An 18,169-nucleotide genomic window follows, 5' to 3' on the forward strand; every position below is an offset into this window, starting at 1 on the left:
AGCTTGAGATGAGAACCAGCAGCTGTTGTTGAGGTTAGGCAGAGCCGTGGCAGTGGTCTTGGCAGGGGAGGTCATGTCCACTGGTCTAGAGCTGGCTGGGGAGTGGATGAGGAGAGAGGAGCTTGCAGGCTTCCAGCTGTGAACAGCCCTCTTCCTGCTCTTCATCCTGTGATGTTTTCCACCAGCCATGTAAGAGCTGCTTGTACTGAGGCAGCAAAGCCCCCGAATGTTTATCGAAGGCTGTCATTGGTGGTGAAAACTGGAACGCCCAGCAGAGAGAATCGGAAAGAGGGGAGGCAGCTGCACGTAGGGCTGTCGTGCCTCTTTTTCCCTCTACCTGAGGCTTTGTCTCTTCCCTTTAAGGGAAAAGAAGCTGGAAATGTGGGAATGACAGGATTCATGCAATCTTGAGATTGTGGAAGGGGTTAGTGAGGAAGAACAGAAAGATGGAGAGGGTGAAAACTCCTCTGATTTTACTGAAAGACTGGAAGGAGGTGACACTCAAACTTGGTTGAGGTTGCACCAGGTTGAGGGATGGTAAAGCACACAAATACCATGAGCAAGTTCAAGGGGAGGTAGCCCCTTCAGCTGGCATGTGTGACTCTTCTGACAGCCCTTATACGTGTTTTGTTACTACAGGCTCACTCATGCAAACACAATGAGATCTTTTAGGAGTTTATGGAAGTTTGCTAGCAAAATACTGGCTCCAAGGTCAGATTCTGGCTATGTTTGGGCATGAGAGACTGCAACTGCTCAGAACTAACGCTGAGCTGACCTTCATGCTGCCATCTAGTGTTTCCTCACAGACGGAAACAACATCCCAAAAAAGAAACTTGGAAGCTCCATAATGCTGTGTTGAGAACAAAGGTAATGTATTCCTGCTGAAATACAATGCTGGACAACACACAAGCTGAAGGAGAGGGAATGGGGAAGGGACATGCAGAGGACCCAGTGCTCAGGGTGAATATTTAGGGAGACACCTTTTCTCAAGAAAAAATTGTAACTATTTAATCCAAGAACGGAGAGAGACAGCTCCATGGTGAGACAATTATTCAGAATCAGAATTTGTCCTCATTTGGTTTTCACTCTGTGAAATTAATATAGCTGTTTGCAAGGTGCAGCAACATACAACAGAGCAAGAATCCAAGCAGAAGCTTCTCTTAACCGAGAGACACCAGCATAAGAAGCTTGGCAGGTTCTTCTTGTCTGTCCTTGCTACTCGCATAAAAAAATGCATGGTATATTTACTTCACAGCCATCAGATGCTGATTTTTCTCTCAAGTATACATGATGGCTAACAAGAGGTAACAAGTCATTGCTGGGGGCACATGCAAAAGATTTGACTCCTGGCCCTTCAAAGCTTGATCCCTGGCTATGAGGAGCTGTAACAGGATGCTTTTCCAACTGTTGCACATCCTGGATTCATGCTGGAACTGTAGAACTCTAACCCTAACAATAACAACTCAAGAGTTCATGGGCTGGATGATACAATTACAGAGAGAGCATTCTTTTTCCCCAGGCTTCTTTAAGGAGTTTTGAGTCAAAGTCCAAAAGAAACACGAAGCATCCAAAATCGCTGTTCTCTTTTGGAGACCCTGACTTCTGAGCTTTGCTTCCTGACAACCTGAGCAGGAAAGCTGCCAGGAAGGACTGCACAAGTGAAAAATGGCAAAAATCAGCTAATTTAAGAAAATAGACTGCCCAGAAGGAAAGGAAAGCCATAATGAGCAGCCTTTAAAGGGCTCCTGCTGGCATTGTATGAAATCAGGTATGAATTTAGTAATTTGCAGGGAAGTTTTCCCATTCATAATAAAATTTTGGTAGCAATAGAACACACGTGCGTTTGAACATTATGCATACAAACTGACTGCATGTTCTCAGTGCAGTCGTAACACAGCTTGTTTAGGTGAAGAGGAGTATCAGCACAGCAAAGAACAGAACCAAACTCTTCAGCAGAAGGGACCATGTACTTCTCTGCCTACAGATCACCTCTCAAGTCAAACCCTGAAAGTTGTCTCAGGCCCTCAGGTCTTTCAAGGACCTAGTCTGCAGAACAGAGTCCTCAGGTGCGTAATAGTAGAGTCCCTGTGTCTCATTCATACTATTCCCGTTTTTTCACCGAGAGAACACGTACATCCCAATCCCACCAAACAGAGCCTACTGCTGGATTAAGGCATCATTACTCTTTCTCTCCAGCTGTTGGTATAAGGCTGTAACATCCATGTAGGTAGCAAAAGCTTTCTCCTAAACACACTGAACAAAAAAGCAGCCTTTCTTTATGCTTAGCGGGCTTTGAATTCAGACCTAATAGAGTTGCATGCTCTAAATATAGGGCTTTTATTTTCCAAAGCTCTCGTTTAACGCTCATTGCTGTGGAAGGAAGTCACATTCTCCTTCAGTTCCCTGTTCTCCCCCCTTCCATCGAGTCATGATGACACTCAGCAAGGGTAAGCGAATGAAAAAAAGATATGCTTCAGCTCTCTTCCAAAGTGCTGATGGTATCTGTGGATTAAAAAAGAGCAAGAGACTCCTGTTTTACAGCTTGATCTCCAAAGAGCCTGTCTGAGAACACTACGGGGCAAAGGCTTGAAAACCAACAGCACGTGTCTGTAAGCAGTCTCTTCGGGACCTGCATCATCTGCTTGCTTACAAAGTGGCCACATGCTTGCTGGTGTGGGATCTGGGGCCCAGAGAGCAATGGCCGTACAGCACCAAAAACAACCTATTCCCCAGCCAGCAGGCCGAGACTGCCGTTGGGGCTCCGGCATTGGGGTTCACCCACTGCATTTACTCCGTGGGGAAGCGGGTGAGGACTTTGTGGATAAGACCTGGGCCAAAGCCACAGGAATCAGCACAAAGCTTGTGGGGGACATGCCATGGTCTCTGCTCTCCAGTCCTCTGCCAGCAAGTTTAAGTGGGCCAATATTTTTTTTTTAACTCTGTGAATTTTTTTAAAGAGTTTTTGTGTAAATGTTGCAAAAGAAAATTTATTATTTCTTGAGGAACAAATTTCCCCCCGCACCCACACAACTTCATTTCTCTCCCTCCTCCTCTTCCAACGAGAGGTTAAACATGCCAATGGGAAGCTTACACAGCTCCAGCATTGGGTGGATTTATTTTTTTAAAATCAAAAGGTACAAGTTCAGTTGTTCTTATCTTTCCAGTTTTGGGGACAGAGATTTTGCCCTTCAGGCAAACTAAATAAATAGGAAGGACATCAACCTCAGTTATGTTGTTTGTCTCAGGATTCACTATAACATTTCCCTAGCACCAGGCATGGCCGCCTCCCGAAGAAGCAGAGTTAAAACTTTCCTGTAGGTTTCTAAAACCTCTTGGGCAGAAGGCCTTTCAGCCGGGTCCTTTTTCTTACATGCTGCATGGATGTCAAACAAATGCAGTCGCACAATGTCACTCCCTTCAACGTGGCCCAAGAAAAAATTGGAGACATCTGGGATTTTCCAGATGTCTGTTTTCTCGTCATAGGGAGGCATGAGGTCATCCTCAAACGGCACCTCTTCTCCATAGGGCCAACGCTGCTCAGGAGCTACAAACTCTCCCCAGAGCTCCCGATGACCGCACTTCACCAGCCTGCCGGCACTCCTGTTCACGAGAGGCAAAGCGTCCAAATCATTCACCAGGATGTGAAAGTCACTTGTTAGGAGATACTGAGAGAGGATCTTGTCCAAGTCATTCGAGTCGCACATCACTAAGGTGCCCAGAGGGCTGTTGTGCAGGTACCGAATGATGCTCACGTAGTCTATAGCAAGCATCAACCTGCGATGCCAGGTGTTCATGCCCTTGTACTTGGGGACGTGGAGAGTTTCATTCAGGCCCCTCAGGGAGCCTAGAGGATGGTATTCGGTGAGGATCGTGAACTGCTGCTCACAGTAGCCAAGCAGCCGGACAACGTGCTTGCTTTGAAGTGCTTTCAGCATCTTCAGTCCGTGGAGAAAGTCCTCCTTCAGCTCCGAGTTGGTGAGCTGTGAAAGGACCACTTTGTTTTCCTTCCACTCGGAAAGGAAGACCTGAGAACACACAAGAGACACGTAAGACATGTGGAGAGCCTTCTTCCACCGACTGCGACCAGCTGCTGCTGACCTCCGAGTGACTGCTTAGTCACCACTGCGAATTACAGTCACCAGGCATAGTCAAGCCTTTAGGTAAGGCCACGTACCTGTCACAGCAAACCCTTACCAACGTCACAGTTACATCACGATTTCCTAAGTTTTCTTTGGAATGGGCAATGCAGATGAGTTCAATTATTTCATACCGCCCAACCAGCCAGTCTTACTCTGCCACGATCGTACCGCGCTCCACAAGCGCTTCGCCGATCCCTGTGATTTCGCTTGTGTAGCTGGATGTCGTTCGGTGTCAGGGAGGTGGCCCAGGGCTCCGGTCACGCTCTCCTACCTGTTCTGTGCACCCTCTCAGACATCACCCGGGATGTCTACAGTAGTTAGCTGCTGTGAGGATAATTATAACAGCAGCACGGGCATTAATTAGCCAGCAAACAGTGAAAGCTCTTTATCCAGAGGAGAGAAGAAAGGAAAACCAAACTCACCTTTTTCACAGCGCCTTCACCGACGCACTTGAGTTTCCTGACTTCCCTATTTATGGCTTCGCAGGAGAGCCACGGGGAACAATTCTTCACCGCTCCCAGTTTGAAGTACCCGAACGGGCAGAGGCCGGGCTCCGTTTCGGCGCGTCCCGAAGAGATGTAAGACTTGTTGAGGTACAGGTAGAGGAGGGCATTCAGGAGCAGGACGGCGGCGAGCAGCAACGCCAAGGAGAGGGTCGTCACCTCCCTGGGAGGAAACTCCCTCCTCACGAAGCGCTGTTTCTTTTCCATGGCCGCGCTTTCCACATTCTCCGCTGCAAGACGGAGCCTGAGCAGGCCCCTCTCCCCAGCCCGGGGGTGAGCTGCGGGGCTGTCTCACCGCAGACGAGGCCGCTGCCTCGCAGAGGCTGCAGCCCTGAGCCCTCAGCCTACGGGAAAGGCCACGCGTGGCTGCGCTGTGTGCCCAAAGCGGCGTCGCCTTCGACGCTCGCCTCGCTCCGCATCCTCCCGCTTCCCCCCCCCCCAGGAGGGCCCAACCCCGGGCAGGGCCGCCTCCCCCCGCCAAACACCTCAGCCGCCGCGGGTGGGGACCGGCCCGACGGCGCTTTACCGGCCCCGCCGCGGCCGCGCAGGGCGGTGGTGGCGGCGCCGCCCCGGGGCGGAGCGCAGCGACATGGCGGCGGCGGCGGCGGCGGGGCTGGTGGCGGCGGTAGCGGCGGCGCTGGGCCCGCTGCTGATGGCGCCCGGCCTCACGCAGCCGCACGGGGAGGGCCCGCCGGAGGGCAGCGGGCCCGGGCCCCGCGGGGAGGGGGTGGCGGTGGCGGCGGCGCGGCGCCCCCCGGGGCGGATGGACCAGGCCCTGCTGCTGGTCCGCAACGAGCTGCCCGCGCAGGGCCTCCGCCTCGCCGCCCTCTCCGGCTCCTGCCACCAGGTGAGCGGAGGGAGCCGCGGAGGGGTTGTGCCGCCTGGGTGTCACCCACAGCCCTGCCCCGGCCCGCCGCGGGGCTGCCCGCCTCTCCCGGCGTCCGCCCGGGGCCTTCTTGGGTTGTTCGGCTTCGGTTTTACCTTCCGGCCGCAGGCCGGGGAGCCCCGCAGCGGGAGCTGCTCCAGCCCCCGGGAATCTCCCCTTCTCCCCTCCTTTGCCGCCCCGCCGAGCAGGGCCCCCTTTCACTCTCCCTTGGCACCAACGAGCTCCCTTCACCCTCTTCTTCCACAGTGCCTGGATCAGGTCCTGGCGTTTGTCCCACCGAGCAACGGGAGCCTGAGAAAACCGGGCACGGCGGCGGTAACGGTGGACACCCAACATCCCCTCACGCTGCTGCTCAACAGCTCTGCGGGCGACAGAGAGCTCTGCAAGTACGTGGCCCAACCCCAGGGAACACCCGGATACTTCTCCCCTATATTTTGTTTTTTTTTTTCTCAAAGCCGTGCGGCGATTTATTGCCTGCTCGTCGTCACCTTTTCCTAGAGTTCAGTCTTCCCCCCCGCTGCTGTAACTGTGGCGTAGATCGTGATTGTGCCAAAAGGGTCGAGGCGCAAGCGGGAGCCGAAATGGTACGCGTTGAGGCAGCGCGTGCGGGCGCCTGGTTTCTCTTGCGGAGAGTCTGTAGTAGAAGACGGGCGACGTAGTAGGCAGCGCCCGTGCGGTGAAGCATCTTTGTCAGGCTAGGGGAGGGTAACGCGTGGCAAAGGCAGAGCCAGGCAGCTCCTTGCTAGATCACGTTGTTAGGCCCAAGTTTTCAGCTTGCCTTTCCTACGAGCACGCAGGCTTACAGCCCCCCGAATGCTGCTGTGGGACCTGCACGTGGCGGTGATGGCTCAGCAAGTTTCGTTTCCTTTATCCTTTGCAGGATTCAGTATCATTTTGGAGAGTTTGGCAATTATTCCCTTGTGGTAAAGACCCTAAGTACAAGCACCAAAAGTGTTTCTTGTGACCTAGGCATCAACGAAGCCCCTATCAACAGCTACCTCCGTATGTAATGCTCTGTTTTCCCCTCTCATTCTACAACTGCATGTCTCCCAGCAGAACCAACTTCCTAAAAAGCCTGTGCAGCCACTCATACTGTGCTGAAGAAGTGTCACGGGCATGCTCCGCTTCTCCCTCAGCATCTTACCTCCGTATGTTTTGAGGCCCTGACCAGGATCAGGCCTCTTCACATGATGATGTACTGTATGACCCCAAGCTTTTTGCAGCAGGGATTAGCCCAGAAAAAGCAGTGGGTATGTGTCCAGAGGGAGATATTTTTGTAGTTAGTTCCTGTTTCCCTGTTTATATATGTACACAGAATCCTCCCTCCTCTTCCCTCTGTCTTGCTTCTCTCACAAAATGGGAAACAATTCATAGAGAGTTTGGATTTTTGTTCGTTGTTACACTTTTAAACCTCACGTCTTGCTTTTTTGTTCGTCTCTTTCCCAGGGCTGTTTCAAACTCTCGTCTACGTCTCTTCCATTCTTTTCCTTTACATGGGGTTATTCTTCAGTCCTTCCAGTTTTCCAGCTGTAAAGAAAATTTCTCCATGCTTGCAAACTTGGTGTATTACCCTCTCCCCTGTCTTCTTCACGTCGAGGCTGTTTCTAAATCTCCAGTTTCTTCTTCAGAACGTATAGCACATCGACTCTTTTCTCACCATTGCCTTGTGCGGCAGTGCCGTTTTATTTTGCCTTTTTGATGCCGAGATGTGCAGTCACCGAGCTGCACTTTGAAATTAGCCTGCTTTTGTTTTGGGTTGTTTTGGGGTTTTGCCATGGGTTTTTTTTTGCCCCTGGGACTCAGGCTGGGGATACGTATTGCATGGAGAAGGCGCTGTGATGGTTGGTGGGTTGGGCTTTTTGTCATGTTTGTGTCACGCTTGGCCAAGCCCAGGTTGCTGAATGGTTTTGTCAGATCATTTATAGAGTTGTGTTCTTCTCTCTTTCATGTAGCTATTCTCTTTGCTTTCCTGGTTTACATGGGGATCCTTGCTATCCTGATTGTCGGGCGCCTTTTTATGAAGTAAGTGAACAGTACTGGAATACCTCCTGGCACGTGAAGTGGGGCCACCAGTTTAAAAACGCACATCATAGTGTGGTAGTGCTTCAGAGCCCGACTATAGCCCTGTTTGCAGATCAGATCCCGTTACCAGGTTGCCATGGACAAGTTAAGCTGTGCTGGCTGTCCATATGATTACAAATACGAAGCGATAACGATTTCCCTTGAGGGATATTTCGCAGCCTTGTGTGTAGAGCAGTTACTGCAGAGCAGCTGACGGCCGCTGTAAGCTGGCACGCACCCTGCCTCACCCTCCCGTCGCTTGTTCCTGGGTCTAACCCTGAATCAGCAATACAAGTCAGCGGGACCTAAGCGTGTGTAGCATACACAGCCTTCCGTCCTCTGTACTCAATGACATGTCTCATCCCTGCCTGTAAACAACCCAAGAATAAAGCCACCAAACCTGAGCTTGGGGCAGCGTAGTTACGTAGCTGGACTTAGAACCAAGGTCCCAGGTGCTGGCTGAATCTCGATATTACGTATGTGAGCTGGGAAAACAGAAATAGGGACTCTCCCAACTTCTGATTTATGCTGCTAAATGGTAGATATTAAGATGAAATTGGCTATAAAGTGCTTCTTGTTTTGTTTTGTGTTTTAAACTGTTACTCATTTTCAGAATTGATCCAGTCAGAAACTGGGTTTACAAGAAACTGAACCCCAGAGAAACGGATCGTCTGATTAATTCTGTGAGTGACCACAGTATCTTTAACTTGCATTCTGTAGTGTTTTCATCTCTGAGGAACACACACTATCCAGACATCTGGGGACTTGTTTATTACTAATCATCCTGCCCTTGTGCATGTTCCTCTTGGCAAATCTTGTATTGATGACAGACAGGCAATTTTACGTCAATGGAGAGTGCTGGACTGGGTTTCCACGCAAGTTTAGTGGATTCCCAGTGGAGCTCTTGCAAGTCTTGAACATAGAGCTTTGTGCCCTCTTTAGTTCCCTTGAAGCAAACGTGTGGGTGAAAACACTGTCCCCTTCTGACATAGACAGGGAAGGGAAAGGAAGAAATGGCAGCTTTCATGTCTGCTTCCAGCACAGTAGGAATTTTAGCAGGATCTACACTTAAGATTTCTCTGGCAGCTCTAGAGCTGGCATTTCTGTGTGAGCCGTGTTTTATACTAGGATATAGATAGATCATCATGGTCTGGGCTTCACATCTAGTGGGTCCAAACCTGTCTAGAATCAAAAGACTGTGGAGCGGAGCTCTGCAGCAATTCTTGCAGTTGTTCATCTCCTGTTACAGTGATGTCTGCTTCTTTATGCTGTCACTGGGGCTGATCAGAGTGATTTAGGGAACTCGATTGGAAAGAAGCCACTCCTATGTTTAAAAGGATTCATTTTCTGCTGGTTTAGCTCTAAACAGTCTCCCTGTGGTGTCAGACAAGTGCCGATGGGATGGGATGGAGTCGGCAACTGGATCTGCTCAGCTGTGTTGTAAAGCAGCACTCACAGTGACGGCAAGTCTGTGGCTGATTTGGAGTGGACCCAACTCTCATGAGTCTCAAACTCAGGCTCTTTTCACTGCATTGTTGTTTCCACCCTTGTCAAAGGTGGAGTGTGGAGCATCTGCAAATATTATTGCAATGTGGTGGAGCCATGAAGGGCTTAGAAGTAGCAAGTGGGGAAGCAAAAGGAAGAGGAAGATGGGGGGAACAAAGACAAACCCAGTATGTGAAAGTTTGCTGATGTCTGTTCCCTGGGCAGCTGATGCAGCTGCTGACTTGCCCTTCGTGTGTCTGGTTTGTTCCCGAAGGAGCTCGGGTCCCCGAACACAACAGACTCCGTTAGCAGTGATCCCACCCCACGTTTGTGGAGCACAGCCTCTCGGCAGCGGCTGCGTTCCCTGGACACGTTCCGAGGGTGAGCATAAGACCTTGCTCAAAAGCACCTCTTCCAAGGGGAATGAGATTTTTCCAATGGCGGTTTGACAGTGTACGGAAATATATAGCAGATGGACAGTTCAAGGGGGTCTGTTTTACTTGGAAGATAATCAAGGTTTTAATTCTTGGATTTTCCGAAACACTTTGCAGTTGATATAGTTTGAGGAAACATTAAAGTTGTGGCAGAGGGTGGAAAAGAACAACATATGTTCCGTTCGAAAACGCTATGTGAAGGAGCTTACTTTGGTTCACCGCCACCCATGATCTTTGAAACGCCGCTTCCTAGTTGGCGAAGCTGGAAACCTTGTACATAATCTTGCTTTAAAAATAAAATAAACCAGATCTCACAGTTAGAAATGTTTTAATGGGGGTAAACATTAACTGTGTGTTCATATATATGTATTTCATCGACGTGATACTTTGTGGTTTTGTTGTTGTCGTCTTTTTAGGCTCTCTCTGATAATTATGGTGTTCGTTAACTATGGAGGAGGAAGATACTGGTTCTTCAGACACGAGAGTTGGAACGGTAAAGTACAATTGAGACAGTTAACCTGGGTTTTAACTGCAGCAGTTAGCTAGATACGGTAGCATTGCAGCTGCTGCAGCGAGCTCTTGCTCAGCTGAAGGCTGGGACGCCGTGCCAGTGTGCCTCAGCAGGGTATCTGGCCTGTTAGGTTAATGGGCAAAGCGGTGTGTAGTCCTGCTCGTCACACAGTGACAGGGTGGTTTCAGATCACAATCTGTGTGTAACCTTTTCATTGTTCACACGGGTTCATATCTTTAACTTTTCTGTGCTGTTTAGTGACCACAGTCGAGCCAGTGGTGCTCGATGCTGTAAAAACATAATGCCTTGATGGTAAGCTGATGGGGAAGGGGTCGGGCATCGTGCTGCCCTAGTGGAGAATAGCAAGGATCCCATCCCTGAAATCTTTCCCAAGACACAGCCGTCAGTTCTGACCCTATTTTTGAAGACTGGTAAAAGCAGTGAAGCGAGACGTTGAGCTCTTTGTAACTTCTGTTTATAACGCGTCTTAGATTTTGGGGCATCAAATAATTGCAAGCAGCCTGCAATTCCTCTGGAAACTCAACAATCGTGGTGTTAAAATTTAGGGAGGGTTCGAGGTAAATAATGTGTTCCTTTATATTTCTCTGTAGGATTAACAGTGGCAGATCTGGTGTTTCCATGGTAAGTCTTCCTGAAGAATAGTTCTTGTGTCAAGTGATTCTTTATGTTAAGGATTGCAAGGAGAACCTTGTGTGCACCTCGCCTCCTGGAATAAGCTGCCCAGGGAAGTGGTGGAGTCACCATCACTGGAGCTGTTCAAGGAATGTGTGGACGAGGCACTGTGGGACATGGTTTAGTGGGCATGGTGGGGTTGGGTTGATGGTTGGACTTGATGATCTTACAGGTCTTTTCCAACCGTAGTGATTCTGTGATTCTGTATTTGGAGGGGTGAATTTGTGTTAAACGGTTGATAGGAATCTGGCCCACCAGATAACAGGATCATCCTTATGAACCAGTAGAAGTAGTAAGTGCTTTTGGCTGCCCCACATCCTCCTTCCTCCCCCCACACAGTATCGGGGGAGGCCCAGGGTTACCCTGCCACTGGAAGTGCAGTATCCCTGAGGAGCTCATTGCCACGCTGCTGTGTTGAAGGCGGTCAATCTGGCAAGATTCAAAGCTGGACTGATGTGTATCCAGAGATAAAATAGCCAAGAGAATTTTGGATTAAGCTGATCTCTCTATAACCAGAGAATGGTCTTACAGGGAAGCAATTATCCCATCTGCCCCTAGCATGCTTCTCTGAAATACACACCGGTTGTGGTTACGCTTGCAGAGGGGAGCTGGGCTGTGAATCCAATCTAGAGGGGAGGAGTGGGTCAGTTCTGAATTTGAATCATAGATTTGCAGCTTGTGTTTTACTGCTCTGAAGATGCTAATTTAATTTTGGGTAATGGAATTTTTGGGTGGTATATGTATCGCTGCAAAAAGACCAGAGTGCAGTTACCTCCCTGAATTTTTATTGCCTCAACTGACCGCTGAAAGAGGTGGAAAGGTCCCGTAGTGCAAGCTCAGTTGTCTGGGAATTCCTAGCAATCAGAGGAAATACAGTTGTCCAGTTTCACTCAATGCATGCATTTCTGTTGGGCCAGTGCAGGCTACTCTGTTAGCTTTAGTGTTTGCTGTCACGCACGTGTGTGATGAGACATCCGTCAGCTCCATTTCCCGTCTGCTCTGCCCTCCAGGTTTGTGTTCATCATGGGGACATCGATATCATTGTCACTGAGCTCCATGCTGAGGTGGGGAAGTTCCAAGCGGAAGGTGCTTGGGAAGATCCTCTGGAGGAGTTTTCTGCTAATCCTGCTGGGAATCATAGTTGTGAATCCCAATTACTGCCTTGGACCATGTGAGTAGAACTTGCTCTCTTCCATGTATTTCTGCAACCGTTGTTCCTGCCACCTTGATTGGGCTGTTGCTAAAACAGTGTCAGCCTTGCTGTACCGACCAGTTGTGAAGGGCAGTTTGATGGTATCCTGTAGAGTGCTGTTCAGTTCTGCACTGACGCCATTCTCTCTGTTTACCCCTCTGCCAACCCCTCTTTATCATCTTAGTGGTGACTCCCGCAGGGTTATGATTTACAGCAAGTGGGGTGGCAGAGCGGAGGCGTCCCTTGTCGCTGCAGGTGCCGTGGGTCTCAGCTCTCCTGGAAAAGCGTAGCTTTCGTGTTTACAAAAGAGCCTGTGTCTGCTCCTCTTCCACATTGCTTGCATGTTTTCCAGTGTCCTGGGATAATCTGCGTATTCCTGGGGTGCTCCAGAGGCTGGGATTCACGTACCTGGTGGTTGCTGCTCTCGAACTCCTGTTTACAAGAGCCGGGGCTGAGAGCGGGACCTTGGTGAGTTTTGTGGGGACATGACAATTGATACTGGAGCAGGGTTTGGGAGCTTTTGCTCTTGTTTGGGCACAAAGAACGCATGAGAAATTATGAGAAAATGTGTAGCATCTTACCTGATGTGTAGTGCTGTGTGACCTGGCAAAAATCTCGGGGAACACGCACCCTTCAGTGCCGCAGTCTGCATTTTGTCACATCTAGCTTTGCTGTATCTGAGGATTTCGCTGATCCATTCAGATGGTGCTTGGAAGCGGGCACTTTTGATGACTTCCCAGCACCAAGAGACCCCAGGGACAGGCATCTCTGTGCCGAGTCCTGTGGCCTGTGTTTCGTCCGGTTAATTTTGGCAGTGTTTTTTCACAGCAGGGGAAAGTAATACTGCTTTTTGGCCTTTCTGGAGTCTGTTTTCCCAAAAGGCTTTTGTTCTACTTATGAATCAAAATTCCTTTTGACATTTTCCAAGCTACAAAACATTGTGGGCTTTTGTTTTGGTTTGTTTCTCCCCCTCCCCCAAGTAACTAAGAGTCTGGAAATCATTTCTGAAAATGAAAGGTCTGTTGGTAGAACCCAGTTTTGTAATGACAACAGCTCCCTCTTGTATCTGGGGGGCTGTCTGCCAGGAAGTACAGGATGTCCCCGAGGGTATGGTTTTTACAGGCCAACTAATCCCCCCTCCCTCCCTCTCTCGCAGGAGACGCGGTGTCCTGCTCTGCAGGATATTCTGCCATACTGGCCACAGTGGATTTTCATTCTGATGTTCGAAGTGATTTGGCTCTGCCTGACCTTTTTGTTACCAGTGCCAGGTTGTCCCAGGTAAGACTGTGCGCTCGGACTATGTTCTATGGGGCATCAGATTGTTTGTCTTCTACTCAGTAGAACGTGCATTTAGCCATAGGGAAAGAATGAAGAGGAGAGCTTTTAGGCCAGCGGGGTTAAGGGAAGCATTCATCATGTGAAAAAACTTACTTTACTTTGGTACTTACGTACCAGGTGTTACAGAGGTGACATCGTTGTTCCTTTCTATCTAAAGAAGAGGATTAAAATCTCCCTGAGGTCTGTGTGCAGTGATACATGATCATCACAACGTCATCCCTGTCTCTATCTTTGCCTCTTTAAAGGGTCAGCACCTGCAAAGCAGGTGAAGCAGTCGGCTGGGTAGCCAGGGCTGAACTGAAGCATTGCTTCAAGCTCCCGATACTGCCTGTCCCCTCATGACCCAGCTGCTCATGGCACTGCGACGATCAAAACAGGGTGGCCACCAGCCAGCTGTCATGTAGGACCTGTGTTCCACCTCTGGCCAGGGAAAACATGGAGCATTTAGTGTGCTGGGCCAGTGGAGCAGCTACTATTCAGGTGGAGTGTACCAACACTTTGTGCCATAACCTGTTTGCTTCTGTCCTAGAGGCTATCTTGGTCCTGGGGGCATCGGAGACTTTGGAAACTATCCCAACTGCACTGGAGGAGCGGCTGGTTACATCGATCGTTTGCTTCTCGGAGAAAAGCACATATATCAGCATCCCTCTTCAAGTGTAAGTAGCTTTTGGTTTGCAGTACGAAGCCGCGGGTGAGCACCGGACATAGCTGTTGGGGGGGGCTTGGGAATGGTATGCGCAGGGGGGAGGAAGAGAAAGGAGACTGATTTCTCAGGTGCCCTCTAACAACTGTTTTCTTTCTAAGGTGATTTACCAAACAACGATGCCATATGATCCCGAAGGGATCCTGGGAACCATAAATACCATTTTCATGGCATTTCTGGGACTGCAGGTACCTCTTTTCTTTCTGGCTGGGTGCTATAACGGGAAGATTTGAAGGAATCTTGGAAGTGGGGAGGCAACTTAGTTTCTTTATTGAAGGCTGAGACTGGTTGTAAGAAAACCTTTTCCAGAGCAATTGCTTTCAGGCTGACTTAGCCTGAGGCGAGTGTCAGAGAAGTGGAATCTAAACCTGGCAGTAGCTTGCATTAGATAAACCAAGACTTCTTCTCAGTTTTTGTAAGGGATGGACACAAGAAGTTTGCAAAATACCCACCCGGAAACTTCCTTTGCTTGTTTTAAGGTTGGGCTTATGCTGGGAGTAGGCTGCATGTTGGAAAATAGGGCCAAGAGACGCATAGACTTCACAGCTTCATTTTAAACATAACGGGTTTAAAGGTCACAGCTGTACGTTTTCCCCATTGCTAATTTTCGGCTTGACACGAAGCGTTAGCCGTCTTGCATAGGTGCTGTGGGTGTGCTCACCTTCCCAGACACGAGGGAGGCAGGGGTTCACATTAGTGTTACCAACATCAAAAGCTCACAGCTCACCACCGTGTTTAAAATAAGATACCATGATGCTTTTTGATGCAGTTTTAGTTAGTCATTGCTGGCTTTTCTGTCTATGCAGCAGCTGGTAAGTGAACTGAAACTTGTGCTGGGGAAGGACTGTTACCGCATGTAGCACTGGGTAAAAATTGGTTGGGAATCTCTGCGGGGCAGAACTTGGGACAGAAGTGTGACTCTGAGGAATGGGTCATCAGGACACATCCCTTAGTGGTGTGTGAAAAGGAGCGTGTGCTCCGAGCAGGCCCGGGTGCGAAGAGGCACTGTGGAGAAGCTGTTGGGGCTGGCTGGGGAGTCGACGTGGTATTGTTCCTTCGTGCAGTCCTTGCTGAAGGAGATGGAACTTGAGTCACATTGTGTTCACCTAAGTTTCTTGTCCCCTTCCTCAGTGTTGAGGTAGTAGGGAAGGGAGAAAAGGTGCACCTCCATTGCTGAACGGGTTGCGTTCACGCATTTTCCCCATCTCTGTCCATTCTCTGCAAAGAGTTCCCATTCTGAGCCTTTGAACCACTCAGTTGATAGAAATCCTATTCGAGTTCTCTGTCTTAGCGCACAGGTAGCCAGTGGCAAATACATCTGGCTCTTGAAATGTCGTTACATTTATGGGCATTAATTAATTTTTTGTATTCTTTTTGTATTAGGCAGGAAAAATTATCTTGTTCTACAAAGACCAGCACAAACAAATTATGAGTCGGTTCATCATATGGAGCATAGTAATGGTAAGTCAGATAGTCACGTAGCTCTTTAATAGACATGTATTTTTATGCAATGCAAACTTAGTATTTCTGAAACACGTTGCAGTGGTTATATAAACTTTAGCAACTTTCTATTTCAGGGAATTATTTCTGCTATCTTGACAAAATGTTCTAAAGAAGAAGGGTTTATTCCCATAAACAAGAACTTATGGTAAGCCAAGAGATACAACTTTTAGTATGATTTTGTTGAAGTACTATTTTACTTTGGAGAACATTTTACCTTTCTTATATTGAGATCTGTCTGCATCACATAGTTCCCTAAATAATCTTTCTACTGAAAATGTGCGTAGGTCAATATCGTATGTGACAACCACGAGCTGCTTTGCCTTCATCCTCTTATTGCTGATGTATTACCTTGTGGATGTCAAGAGACTGTGGTCGGGTGCTCCATTTTTCTACCCAGGTCAGTAATATCGTGGCAGGAAGCATATTCCTTCCAATTCTTTCTGCACTGATACTATCCTTTTATGTTTTCTGCGCTTCCCTTGTCTTTAAAAGAGTTGGGATTTAGAAAGAGGTAACCTGAAGGATGCCAGAATGATTAACATGAGCTGAATCTTTGCGTAGAACCGGGACACTCGAGACCAGATATTTAGGAGAGGGACTGTCAGGTCTTGAAATGAGGGCTGGAAGCTGCTGTTGCCCAATGACCGTTCTCAGTTTGGTCTCGACTTAAGGTCCCAGGGAACAGCTGCCTAGTACCAAGCAAAATACCACAGCTGGTTCGTAGTTGGTTTTGGAAAGGACTGCTGAGGCTTGGGTAACCTAATGGGAAACTCAAAGGCCTGTCGACAGAGTAATACCACTTCTGAAGATGCGGAAGACGAAATCCCCTGGGCAGCTGTGTAGGTTCTGTCTCTCTGTTTTTAGATAAGCCTGTCTCCCAAAGCATCCCACTGTGGTTTTAACCACGCTGGGCTCTTGACAAACATCTGAGTATAGAATGCAAAGCCACAGCAGAGGGAACCTTTCAGCAGCTTTGGTGTCTGGTGTCTGGACAGTAAGATGGGTAGGGTGAGAGCATGGTATCGTATCTCCTACCAGAAATCCCAGGGCTTTGAAGGGCAGTCAGCATTTGTTTGTAGAGGCAACAGATCTGACCAAATAGGTTGGCTCTTGGCCACCCTGAAGACAAAACCTGTGATTATTCTCCTTGTCAATAAAATTGCAGGATACTGATTTCGTTGTATTTTCAATTCAGCGTATAGGTTGTCTGCATTTCTTTTCAATAAACGTTTTGGGGGAGAGAACCCCTCAGACTGTATTTGAAAACACCTGTGTAGCATCTTTGGGGCAAGTAACATTAGCTGTTGTGATTAGCTGTTGTTGTCTCGGTGCCACTCTGTTTCATAAGCCTGGCATGCCTCTGCCTGCTTACTCGGAAGCAAGCTCATACCTGCTCTTTCAGATGGTATGACCTGTGCTTACTTTCAGGAATGAACTCAATCCTGGTCTACATTGGACACGAAGTGTTTGAAAACTATTTCCCTTTTAAGTGGAAGATGCAAGACAGTCAATCCCACGCAGAGCATCTGACTCAAAACCTCACCGCGACAACTCTTTGGGTCATAATATCATATTTACTCTACAGGAGAAGGATATTCTGGAAAATCTGATAGAGATGGTCAAGGTGCAGCGGGCCTAGATTCTGATGGGGCAAGTGCATAGGGTGAATCAGCCTGAATTATTGCCACTCGTACTAGGCTGTATGACTAAAAAGGGATACTAGTTCAAGTTTACAGTGCCATGGAAGTCATCACCAAGACTTCTGTGTGACTTAAGGGACCGTATTTTCCCATTTAGCAAAAACTTACTAGTCTGCTGTAGTTGCTGTCTTTTGTTTTCTGTATTTTGTAAATATTTTCCTGATCTCCTTCCTTCACCTAGAGAAACTGAACATACTGCAACAGTTGGGCCGTCAAAGGCAGCCTGATGGTGCTTACGAAAGGAACTGCAAGGGATCTGGGTGGTGACTGCAGGGGCTTATCAGAAGGGGACTGTGGTAACAGTCGTTGCATCCAACAAGGCACCCCCTAACTCACATGGTCTGGGGTCTGTACATACCCTTGGCACCAGGCGCAGGCCTGCGCCACGCTGGCTACTGGCGCACGTTTAACTCGGCCGTCTTTTTGACTGGGGAGCACTGGCAGCATCCTCAGCCCTGCGCTTGGGTCGGCGGTGCAGTGACTGTCCGGGAAAGCTCAGGGGGACCTGTGTGCTACCGCACTGCGGAAAGCAGTGACTCCACTGATCATTCATCATTGTGTTCTTCCAGTTTGGTCTGGGATCAAAACCTTAGGTTTAGGATCCTGCTGAGGCCTGCTGCCAAAGATCTCTTCTACTGGCTTATTAATCCGCATGCTGCTGCTGCTACAGGTTTAGCAGCCCGTCTGTGCGTGTTCCGGGCCGTTGTGTTACGTACCTCTAGCATGGATGAGGTCCCGTGTGCTGCACTCTAAGAGTGCAGAAAGGCCAGTTCCTATTGACTTTGTATAATTACTGGGGTATTACCAAAGTTCGATCGAAGCAATCCTCTTTATAAATGGATTTACGTAAGGGCCCTGAATCTGAAAACCAGCAATACAGGTAGAATTCAGCTAAAAAGAAGAGATAGCAGACCAATGTGATGTAAGGTAACAGTTTTTGGAAACTCGGGGAATTCACTCATGCTGTGATTTCCAAACTAGTGCTAATAAAAAGCCTGAAATACCCTGCTGTGTTCTCTGT

At 48.7% G+C, this 18,169-nt stretch overlaps 2 protein-coding genes across 2 annotated transcripts; one reads left to right on the forward strand and one right to left on the reverse strand.

Moving 5' to 3' along the window:
- Nucleotides 1-3,121: 3,121 nt before the first annotated feature.
- POMK (protein O-mannose kinase) lies at nt 3,122-4,849 on the reverse strand. The gene is made up of 2 exons (XM_009810671.2): nt 4,562-4,849; nt 3,122-4,025 (listed from the first exon to the last, which is right to left on the reverse strand). The coding sequence occupies exons 1-2, from the start codon at nt 4,847-4,849 to the stop codon at nt 3,252-3,254; spliced, it is 1,062 nt and encodes a 353-aa protein (XP_009808973.2). The 3' UTR covers nt 3,122-3,251.
- Nucleotides 4,850-5,231: 382 nt separating this feature from the next.
- On the forward strand, nt 5,232-18,092 carry HGSNAT (heparan-alpha-glucosaminide N-acetyltransferase). Its single transcript, XM_059818224.1, has 17 exons — nt 5,232-5,489; nt 5,775-5,914; nt 6,409-6,530; nt 7,481-7,550; nt 8,203-8,272; nt 9,349-9,455; nt 9,925-10,001; nt 10,631-10,661; nt 11,723-11,883; nt 12,257-12,372; nt 13,061-13,182; nt 13,772-13,898; nt 14,047-14,133; nt 15,329-15,406; nt 15,523-15,593; nt 15,733-15,845; nt 16,877-18,092. Exons 1-17 carry the CDS (start codon nt 5,232-5,234, stop codon nt 17,056-17,058), a joined length of 1,932 nt encoding a protein of 643 aa, XP_059674207.1. The 3' UTR covers nt 17,059-18,092.
- Nucleotides 18,093-18,169: the final 77 nt, after the last annotated feature.

Source organism: Gavia stellata, chromosome 5, assembly GCF_030936135.1.
Source record: "Gavia stellata isolate bGavSte3 chromosome 5, bGavSte3.hap2, whole genome shotgun sequence".
Taxonomy (NCBI): domain Eukaryota; kingdom Metazoa; phylum Chordata; class Aves; order Gaviiformes; family Gaviidae; genus Gavia; species Gavia stellata.